General features: G+C 42.3%; 1 protein-coding gene across 1 annotated transcript in view; it reads left to right on the top strand.

Annotated features, from left to right (window-relative positions):
* Nucleotides 1–10,595, top strand: part of LOC137369463 (E3 ubiquitin-protein ligase UHRF1-like) — a 160,876-nt gene extending 150,281 nt beyond the window's left edge. The window contains exons 12-17 of the mRNA XM_068030711.1: nt 3,091–3,253; nt 5,486–5,623; nt 5,720–5,837; nt 6,449–6,618; nt 6,709–6,807; nt 9,473–10,595. Of these exons, the coding sequence (XP_067886812.1) occupies nt 3,091–3,253; nt 5,486–5,623; nt 5,720–5,837; nt 6,449–6,618; nt 6,709–6,807; nt 9,473–9,619 (835 nt within the window). The 3' untranslated portion in view covers nt 9,620–10,595. The remainder of the gene's footprint in view (nt 1–3,090; nt 3,254–5,485; nt 5,624–5,719; nt 5,838–6,448; nt 6,619–6,708; nt 6,808–9,472) is intronic.
* The last annotated feature ends 901 nt before the right edge of the window (nt 10,596–11,496 follow it).

Genomic DNA, 11,496 nt, shown 5'->3' on the forward strand with positions numbered 1-11,496 from the left:
AAAACAGACTGTAAAAGCTTCTACAGATACGTAAAAAGGAAATAAAAGCAAAATACTGCAGATGTTGGAAATCTGAAATAAAAACAAGAAATGCGGGAAATAGTCAGCAAGTCTGGCAGCATCTGTGGAGAGAGAAGCAGAGTTAACGTTTCAGGTCAGTGACCCTTCAGAACTGACAAATATTAGAAATGTAGAAGGTTTTAAGCAAGTAAAGCAGGAGGTGGGGCAAGAGATAACGAAAGAGAAGGTGTTGATAGGACATGGTCACAGAGAATAACTGACCAGAAGGTCATGGAACAAAGGGAAATGGTATGTTAATGGTGTGCTGAAAGACAAAGCATTAGTACAGAGAGGGTGTGAATTGACTGTAAAGCACAAAGCACTCCGAACACAAACATTAAAAAAAAATTTTAAATCAGGAACAGTGGGTAGGCACAGTAGAAACAAACTAACCAAACTAAAAAAAATAAAATAAAATAACCAAATAAAAAAGAAAAAATAACTAAACATAAAAGGGGGGGCCCGTCATGCTCTGAAATTATTGAATTCAATGTTCAGTCAAAGGAAAAAAGAAACGTTTGGCTAAGACAAATGTGGGTCCATTACAGGCAGAGTTGGGAGAATTTATAATGGGAATAGAGAAATGGCAGAGAAGCTAAATGATTACTTTGTGTCTGTCTTCACTGAAGAAGATGCAAGAAATCTCCCAGAATTAGAGATCCAAGAAGTCCCCCACAGGAGGTTGTTATGCAAAATTAAAGCACATAGGACAGGAGGTAATATACTGGAATGGATTAAGGATTGATTAACAGGCAGAAAGCAGAGAGTAGGAATAAATGGTTCATTCTTGCGTTGACAGGCTGTGACTAGTGGGGTGTACAGGCATCAGTGCTTGGGCCCCGGCTGTTCACAATATATATCAATGGTTTGGATGTGGGGACCAAATGTAGTATTTCCAAGGTCGCAGATGACAAAACTAGGTGGGAATGTGTGTTGTGAGGAAGATGCAAAGCGGCTTCAAGGGGATTTGGACAGACGTAGTGAGTGGGCAACAAGGTGTCAGATGGAATATAATGTGGAAAAATGTGAGGTTATCCACTTTAGTAGGAGGAACAGATGTGCAGAGTATTTCTTAAATGGTAAGAGATTAGAAAGTGTAGATCTACAAAGGGACCTGGGTGTCCTTGTCAATAAGTTACTGAAATTGCAATTAAGAAGGCTAATATGTTGGCCTTTATCGCAAGAGGATTTGCATACAGGCGTAGTGTGTGCAGGTTTGGTTCCCTTACCTCAGGAAGGATATTATTGCCATAGAGGGAGTGCAACGAAGGTTCACCGGACTTGTTCCCGGGATGGTGGGACTGTTCTGTGAGGAGAGATTGGGGAAACTGGGCCTGTATTCTCTAGAGTTTAGAAGAATGAGAGGTGATCTCATTGAAACCTGCAAAATACTTAAAGGGATAGACAGGGTAGATGCAGCTGAGGTGTTTCCCCTGACTGGGGAGTCTAGAACCGGGGGACACAATTTCAAAATAAAGAGGAAGCCACTTAGGACTGAGATGAGGAGAAATTTCTTTACTCAGTGGGTTGTGAATCTTTGGAATTCTTTACCCCAGAGGGCAGTGGAAGCTCAGTCATTGAATATGTTTAAAACAGAGATTGACATTTCTAAATACCAATGACATAAAGGGATATGAGGATAGTGTGAGAAAAAGGCATTGAAGTGGATGATCAGTCATGATCGTATTGAATGGTGGGGCAGGCTAGATGGGCTGAATGGCCTACTCCTGCTCCTATGTCCTTCAAGCTGCCAAACTCTCAGTCTTCTGCAAGTTTGTATAAGTTGTTCAATAAATGAATCAACACTTTCCCCTTGACACTGGGTGCATTTGTTAAATTTGGCACACTCCACGATAATATTTCTCAAACTGAAATATGCATCAAGTGCTTTGATAACTTCATCAGACGTTGTTTTCTTCTCGTTGATACTTTGTGTAACGAGAATATCATCCGCACAGTCTCCCATCGCAGACACAGTGTATTGACCTGTTCACTACTCGGTTTCATAGCTAGACCCAACGCTGTGCAGTACCTGGCAAATCTTCAGTACCACCTTGACCATGCCTCAGCTTGACTTAGGCCAGCAACTTTTTCAAAGCTTTCCAGTAAAGGTAGGGACTTTTCTATCATTCTAGTTTACTATTGCCACCACATCATAATCTGCTTACTGTTAGTCTAGTACAGAATATCTGAAGAGTTAGACTGGTTAAAAGGAACGGGAGTTTTATTAAACGCGTCTTGCTGCTATTGTTTACATCTTCCAACCCTGTACAGGAGGCATTTGCACACTTGGTGTTACATCACTTCCTGTGGTGAGATATACAGCATGATTAGCATTTTTAACCCAGTAACAACCCAATATGTGTATAACACATTATACTACACCTTATTGCTCTTGCGTTGAGATTGTGATTGCACGTGATCAGTTTGGGGGTTGCACTTATTGGCAGAGAATAGAAGTTGTAGCTGCTGTTACAGTGCAGTTAAAATAATCCAATATTCTTCAGTCGTATGCTGCTGATGAAGAGCCATCACCACTGCACACATAAGTAGGTCTGTCTCCCTCTCGCAGGTCATTTTGAGAATTGAAACAAATGTATTCCAGCCTCTTTCAGTAGCACGCTGTTCTGGAATGTTTACAACCCTCGGGTAGTGCATGTAATATTTTTTAAAAACCTACAATTTCTTTTGAGTGTTTCTCGATCACATAATTGCAGGTACTGTGAAAATTAGACTGCAGTGCACTGGAAAATAAACTGTTTTATGTGGTGAAAGATCAAAAACTACTGATTAATGCCATCTATTTCATGTCATCAAAATTCTGACATTCATGTTGAAGGATTGTAAATAGAAATTCACACTGGTACAATTGAGCGCTGACTTCAAGTGCAATGCTAAGATTGTAACTCTTGGATTTTAATTATAGCTTATAGAAGGCCAAGGTGGGATTTTGTTTTGGTCGTTGTGTCCCCAGCTTGACTGCCGAATAGTTTTAAGTTTCACGCAACAGTTTTCTGTGCTTTATTTCAGGGCATTGGCACTTAATTGTGATGCTGTGTTGAATGATGAGGTTGGAGCAGAAGCCAAAGATTGGAAGGCTGGGAAATCAGTCCGGGTTGTCAGGAGTTCAAAAGGACGGAAAGTCAGCAAATATGCACCAGAGGAAGGCAACCGATACGATGGGATTTACAAGGTTCTCATTCATTGGCGGTCAAAACTTCCCAGTAGCCCAAGATCCATGGCAGACATAGCTGTGATTGCTTTTTATTGCTAGGTGATCAGTTAAAGCAGCAATCCTTCAGCCTTCTGTCCTTGCAAACTGCTACTCCATCTCCAATCTCCCTTTCCTTACCATGTTTAAATCTCTCCAGTCAGATTCCTGCCCTTGCCATACTACTGAAATAGCTGTGATCAAAGTCACAAATTACACCCTTGACAAGACAAAACTATCCCTTCTCAACCTGTCTGCAGCCTTTGACGCAGTTAACCACACCATTCTCCTCCAACACTGCTCCACCATCGTCCAGCTGGATCCATTCTTAGCTATCCTGTCGTTGTCAGAGAATCATCTACAATGTCTTCTCTTCCCACTCCATTATCTCTGGTGTTGTCCAAGAATCAATCCTTTGGCCCACTCCTAGCTTTCATCTACGTGCTGCCCTTTGGCAACATCATGCAAAAGCACCGCATCAGTTTCCATGTCTACATTGGCGACACCAGCTCTACCTCACCACTGCCCCTCTCGGCTTTCCCACTGTCTCTTAACTTGTCTGACTGCTTATCCGACATCAAGTACTGGATGAGCACAATTTCTTCCAACTAAATATTGGGAGGACTGAAGGCATGGGACTCGGGGCCCCTGTTGCAAACTCTGTTCCCTAGCCACCAACCCCGTCCCTCTCCCTGGCAACTGTCTGAAGCTGATCCAAGCTGTTCACAATCTTGGTGTCATATTTGACCCTTAGATAAGCCTAGGACCACGTATCCACACCATTACTCTGACCACCTGTTTTCGCCTCTGACATCACCTGACCCTGCCCCGCCTCAGTTTATCTGCCACCAAATCCCTCATCCGTGCCTTGACTATTCCAATGCATTCCTAGCCAGCCTTCCACATTCTACCATCCATAGTCTCATTCAAAACTCTCCGCTGCCCATGTCCTAACTTGCATCAAGTCCCATTCACCCATCACCCCTGTGCTCACTGACCTACATTGGCTCCCAGGTAAGCAATGCTTCGAAGTTAAACTTCTCAACCTTGTTTTCAAATCCCTCCATGGCCTCGCCCCTCCCTAGCTCTGTAATCTCCTCACACCCTACAACACTCATATCTATATTCCTCCAATTCTAGCCTCTTGAGCATCCCTGATTTTAATCGCTGCACCGTTGGTAGCTGTGCCTTCAGCTGCCAAGGCCCAAAGCTCTGAAATTCCCTCCCTAAACTTCTCTGCCTCATTTCCGTACTTTCCTCCTTTAGAATGCTCCTTAAAACCTGCCTCATCTGCCCTAATATCTCCTTATGTGGTTTGGTGACAAATTTTGTTTGAGGACACCCTATGAGTGCTTTGGGATGCTTTACTACGTTAAAGGCACTATATACATCCAAGTTGTTGTTGCAATACAGGGTGGTTAATGTCCCATACAGCTCCCTTTTGTTTATCTCTTGCTTTAGAAATTTCCTCCCTTGCTTGCTTAAAATGAAATTTGTCTCTCCAATTGTGGTATAGAAATGTAAAAGCAGTTCATATTCTTATTAAATGTTAAGCTATATCTCAATGCTGATATTCACTAACAAAAGTAGTGCATTTGTTTAAGCATGTGCTAAAGAATGCTGCTGGTATCATCATTTGAGTTGGAATTCTAACCTCCTTTCCTCTCCTTTCTGTTCTCTGTTTCTCCAAAGCACATAAAAGTTCCCTGCTGTAAGAGCAAGTATTTGACCTGCTTACAGGAATCTGCCAGTGTGGCTGATAGACATATGAAGCTGGGTGTGGCTCACTCACTGACTTTTCCCTCTTTAGCTGGTTCCCACTTGTCACCTCTGCCAGTTGGAATTCAAACATACCAACTATGAACAGTGGTATACTGATGCTGTTGTGAACAAGAGTGTTTGTGCTCTGTAGTGTGCGTCATCATTTCAAATAGGCCATAAATATTGAAACCTGCTTTGGACAACTCTAAGACCTAGATTCCAAGGTTCACTGGTACCTTCTAGAAATGTGCAATTAAATTAACTAGCCAAGTCGGAGCCTATCAGATTGGAAGACTGGTATTGAAGGCAGATATTTGGGTTACTGGACAACTTTTTTGTTTAACTCCTTGATGAAAGAGCAAGATGAAGAATTGCTGAGATGTTTGAAATAAGAAAGTACAGGAACTACATTCAAAATATAGTATAATAATCTGAACTGTTGTACCGACTTAGGTGGTAAAATACTGGCCTGAAATTGGGAAGTCCGGTTTCCTGGTGTGGCGCTATCTGTTGCGACGTGATGACGTAGAGCCTGCTCCTTGGACCCCAGAAGGAAAGGATAGGACCAAGAAACTGGGCTTGAAAATGCAGGTCAGAGCTGATATATGTTTTTTTTAAATTGTAGTAAGCCGCTACTAATAAAAAGATACAACCACTATTTTAATTCTGTATGATGTTCCATGACAGTATCCTGAAGGATACCTGGAAGCCATGGCAAATAAGGAGAAAAAGGGCAAGAAACCGGAGCCAAGCTCGGTGGTGAACAATTGTGGCAGAGCAGCTCAAAAGAGGCGGCAGGAAAATGGTACGTTCTGCAATAATTGAGGTTCATGATTGTTGTGCAAGCTGTTCATTCCGTGTGTATTCCATGGGATTCGGAATGAGGGTTGTAATGAAACCAGATTTATCGAGGGTTGTTAGAGATGTGATCGTGTGCAATGAAACAGTAACTAGAGCATTGTGTCCCTCTTTTAAAATTAGTCCGTAAGTAAGTAGAGATGTTGTAGGGTTCAAGTTTGTTCACGGCACTACACAAACTACATCGATTCCCCGGGGGCAGTAAGTGCTGCGGACACGACCTCCACCAGGCACTACCTGCACCACCCACCCGCGTTTCCTCATTGATATCATTGACAAACGCCATGCAGGTAGCAGCCCGCAACGATGTCTGCCCCTTGAATCAACGTAGTTTGCATAGTGCCACTTATGCGCACGAATTTTCTCCCCCACTAATTTTAAAGAGCACTTTCTGAATGTGTTGTTACTGGCAAATTATGAATGCAGTGACAAGCCTGGAAATGGGTCACCTGCTCAGTTACATGGCTCGGGAGGGAGGAGGAAGATGGTGTGGTGCAGGCTGAGCACATTGTAGTTTTAAAAGGATCTGCTCATTACTTTTTCTCTTGTCTGGTCCAGCTAGCACTGCCACTGTGACTGCACCACCACCAAAGACAGTGAAGCTTGCTCAGGATGATGCTGAGGGCGAAACTTACCAACTTACACCACAGCAGCAGTGGTTGATCAGAGAAGACTGCTTAAATAAGAAACTTTGGGATGAGGCTCTTGCCTCTCTTATGGAAGGCCCGGTATGTTTCCAGACAGGTTTTGCCCAAAGTATCATGTCTGTCCTGAATATTTTGCTATCAATACACAATTTCTGTTTTTTATATGCACAGAAATTCTTAAGAAAAACGGAACAGATCTTTATGTGTATTTGCTGCCAGGAGTTGGTTTTCCAGCCAATCACAACAGAATGCCAGCACAATGTCTGCAAGGTGAGTATTTAGCTATCTGTCACAAGCCTTCACTTTGCTGCCGTTTGCTATATAAAGTAAACTGTAGAGCTGTGACTTTCAGTGTGCAAAAAAACTTCTTTTTAAATTGAAAATGTCATTTTTGCATTCTTTTCAGTTGTCTTTGGCTTTTGGGGAAGACATTTTTAAGTAGAATCGCTCTAAAGTAATCGATTTGATCTGTTAAAAATGAAAAGGCATGCCCAGACTATGTCACTTTCACAAGTGGAGTGTGTATAGCATCAGTGGTCTGAAAGGAAGCAAGCATGGAGTGAGGAGGAGAAAGCAGCAATCTTGAGGATATTCTAGAGCAATTTTACATAGCAAATCAAGGAACCCTAATAAAATTGAAGTCAATGGGAATCGGGGGAAACTTCCACTGTTTGGCGTTATCCCTAACACAAAGGAAGATGGTTCTGGTTGTTGGAGGCCAATCATCTGAGCTCCAGGACATCACTGCAGGAGTTTCTCAGGGTAGTGTCCTAGGCCCAGCCATCTTCAGCTACTTCATCAATGACCTTTCCTCCATCATAAGGTCAGAAGTGGGGATGTTTGCTAAAGGCCTACTCAGGTCAGGAAAAAGAACCCGACCCGAACCACAGCAGGCCCGAGTCCTCCGATTTTGCCCCGACCCGGGCCGCCCCGACCATCCCTTCACTTACCTTAGGACTCGGAACCTCCAGGAAGCTGCAGCGCATGCATGATGACGTCATAGTGATGTCACTCGATCACTGCGCAGACTCGGTTTCATTCCAGACTCCCAGCTCCGGTAAGTTTTAAAAAAAAATTTCAGTACTTACCAGCAGAGCACCTCCCATGTGTGTCCAGCCCGACCCAAGCCCAAAAGCTGGATCCAGAAGAGGGGCCCAACCCGACCCAAACCCAACACATGTTGGCCTTTAATGTTTGCTGATGATTGCACAATGTTCAGTACCATAGATGACTCCTCAGACACTGAAGCAGTCTGTGTCCACATGCAGCAAGACCTGGACAACATTCAGGCTTGGGCTGATAAGTGGCAAGTAACATTCACGTCACACAAGTGCCAGGCAATGACCATCTCCAACAAGAGAGAATCTAACCATCTTCCCTTGACATTTAATGGCATTACCATTTCTGAATCCCCCTCCACCGACATCCTGAGGGTTACCATTCCTTCACTGTTGCTGGATCAAAATCCTGGAACTCCCTTCCTAACAACACTGTGGGTGTACCTACACTAGATGGACTGCAGCAGTTCAAGAAGACAGCTCACCACCGTCTTCTCAAAGGCAATTGGGGATGGACAACAAATGCTGGTCTTGCCAGCGACACTGACATCCCATGAAAGGGTTTTAAAAAAAATTGTGATTTGAGTGTTTTGTTTCCTTTTAGATTCTTAAAAAACTACCCATGATGGCTCAGTGTGTTTATTCAAAGAAAAACTCAGCCATACCATGAATATCCCAAGTTCAGTTGATGACCTATGTAGAGTTAGCTGATCTCAGCCAGACCACAGTAGGATTCCGCAATGAGCTTCAGAACCCCCTTGGGAAAGGGCGGAGAATTAACTAGGGTTCCTGATGCTGATTGCGATCCAGCATTCCCTATTGGAAGTAAACTTCTCATGTAGTTTGGATGGGCTTCAGCTATGATGCCCATTGTCATCAGTTTGCTAATATTCCCCGTAAAGAGCTCACAAATTATTAGTGGCTATTTGGGTAAGTCCCGGTTCGATAAATTAGAGCTGTTGGCTTCAGGAAACGAAGGGAGAAATTATATGTCATCCTATTTTAATAATAAGTCTTACCTCGAGACTCTATTTTGAGTGATTATAAGTATGTACGTAATAAAACAGAACTGCATTTTAAAATGTCACCAAGTTTGGGAACTGCTATCTTGGTGTAATCTTTTTGTTAAAAAAGGCCACCCCACCCTTGTGGAAATAGAATTATTTTTGTGTTGCTATGATACATACTTTCAACAAAAGAGAGTACTCTTGCATAATGTCTGAGCTCATTTTTGTGGTAGCAACAAGATACTGAAATAATACAATACAGTGCAGAGTTCATATTTGTTTTTTCCACCAATTATTGAGCATTTTATGCTGTCAGCTTGTGGTCAATATTGTTCCTCAGGCCCCTTCTTATGCTATAGTGAATTTAAGCATGTGGAGGCAGAATTTGTTTCTTTTTACATTGGGGCTCCACCTCCAGCTCCTGCCCTTCTGAAATTCTCAGTCTCATTATGCACTCACTCAACAGCCCTGACCCACCCCTTCTTACTCATTGTGCTCCTCTTATTCAGTGGTCTTGACCTGTTTTGTACCCAGACACATAGGAAAATCTTGTAGGAAAAGTTGTTGCGGAGACAAATATAAGGGGCAAGATAAAAGGCAAGAGGAAAAGATATGAAGAATGAGGACAGGAAAAACCCTGTGGGGAGGAAATAACAGGGGAAGAAGGAGTCCTCTCCACCACCCCCCCCCCCCCACTCCACTCCCCACTGCCCCTGCTTTCCATTGCTAGTATCCTTAAATAGATGGGTGCAAGAGACTATGAGGACCTTTTGGGGGTCTGGCCCAGCATAAGGACTGCTGGCCTGAAGCATTTATTCTGTTCATGACAAATTGAAGCTTTGCAAGCATAATAGGCTTTTTCTCTTTCAGAGCTGCCTGCAGCGGTCATTCCGGGCCCAAGTATATACTTGTCCTGCGTGCCGCCATGAACTTGGAAAGGATTACAATATGGTTCCCAACAAGATACTTCAGTCTATTCTGGACCAATTCTTTCCGGGATATAGCAAAGGACGATGACCCTCATTTGTGTAATCTGTCTCCCATCTGCACACGTTTTTACTGGGGTGGGAGGGAAATTTAAAAAAAAAAAGATAAATCAATAATGGACCAATAGGCCTGAAAGCAAACAACTTGTGACTATCATTCTAGAACAGCAAATGTTTCTCCCCACTGAATCCCCTTTAACACTTCATTACGACACAGTGCATAATACATCCTGTTCTTTTCCCATTGACTGTCTGGTAACATCTAAGGTAGTTTTTGCCAACATGTAGACTAAAAAGAGCTCAGCCTCAAAATGTAACTGGTCTGATGCTAGACGTACATTTTTTTAAACTACCTCAAGACAGTGGAAAGAAATTTATGGGGAGTTTTCAGTCTAAAAGAAGTCCAGCTACACACTGCCTCCTCAAATCAATATTATCTGTGCCTGGTCCATAATGCTTGGTTTTGAAATGTAATAGCACTGAAAATTATAACTGATTTTAAAGTAATTCTGTGGTGACTATATCTCTCTTTACCTTGATTTTATAATGTTGCTATTTTGAGAAAAAAAAGAAAATGTTAAAAAAAAAAAGCAAGTTAATGGGCTTTCTTGTGAGGTTAAGTGAGCATTCTTGTTAGATTTTGAATGGTTTGACTACTAATGGCTTTTAAGGATAATTATGTAACATTGTACCTACATTAGTGTTCAGTATTTCTGTACTGTTATTTGCATTTCAAAATGCAAAGGAAATAAAAAAGCACTTCTAGTCAAACAGAATACATCATGTAAAGAAAATACATTTGTTATTACTGAATATGCCACTTTTAATATTTTAGTCACATATTATAACTAGATTATTTGTATGTGGCAATTATGTCTGTATCAGTGTTAAAACAATTCTAGCTTGGAGGGGGTGGGGTAGAAAAAAACTTCATATTGTGATTTTGAAATTTGATATATATTCCTTGACCAGTACTTACCAATAAACATGTTAACATTTGAAATGTTTTCATTGATTTGACTGAAGTTATTGCGTGCCTACTATTTGGAATGCAATCTGGTATGACACGTTTTGAAAAGTTACACACCTGTGGAAAAAAAAAATGCAAATGCTGGAAATTAAGAGTAACAATAACAGGCAGCAAAGCCACAACAGGTCAATCAACATGTGTAAAGAGCAAAGGGAGGTTAATGTTTTGGGTGGAAGACCCTTCCTCAGAACACTGATATGTTTTAATAAGCAAATTACCTTCATTGAGTTATACAGTACAGAAACAGGCCCTTCGGCCCATTGTGTCTGTGCCAGCCATCAAGCACCTAACTATTCTAATCCCATTTTCCAGCACTTGGCCCGTAGCCTTGTATGCTATGGCTTTTCAAGTGCTCATCTCAATACTACTTAAATGTTGTGATGGTTCCTGCCTCTACCACCTCTTCAGGCAGTGTGTTCCAGATTCCAACCACCCTCTGGGTGAAAAAATGTTTCCTCAAATCCCCTCTAAACCTCCTGCCCCTTACCTTAAATCTATGCCCCCTGGTTATTGACCCCTATGCTAAGGGAAAAAGTTTCTTCCTAACTATCCTATCAATGCCCCTCATAATTTTTTATACCTCAATCAGGTCCCCCCTCAGCCTTCTGTGCTCTAAGGAAAACAATCCTAGCCTATCCAGTCTCTCTCCATAGCTGAAATGCTCCAGCCCAGGTAACATCCTGGTGAATCTCCTCTGCACCCTCTCCATTGCAATCACATCCTTCCTATAGTGTGGTGACCAGAACTGTACACAGTACTCCAGGTGTGGCCTAACTAGCGTTTTATACAGCTCCAACATAACCTTCCTGTTCTTGTATTCTGTGCCTCAGCTAATGGCGGCAAGTATCCCATATGCCTTCCTAACCACCTTATCTACC

This window comes from Heterodontus francisci, chromosome 4 (genome assembly GCF_036365525.1).
Source record: "Heterodontus francisci isolate sHetFra1 chromosome 4, sHetFra1.hap1, whole genome shotgun sequence".
NCBI classification, from domain to species: Eukaryota; Metazoa; Chordata; class Chondrichthyes; order Heterodontiformes; family Heterodontidae; genus Heterodontus; species Heterodontus francisci.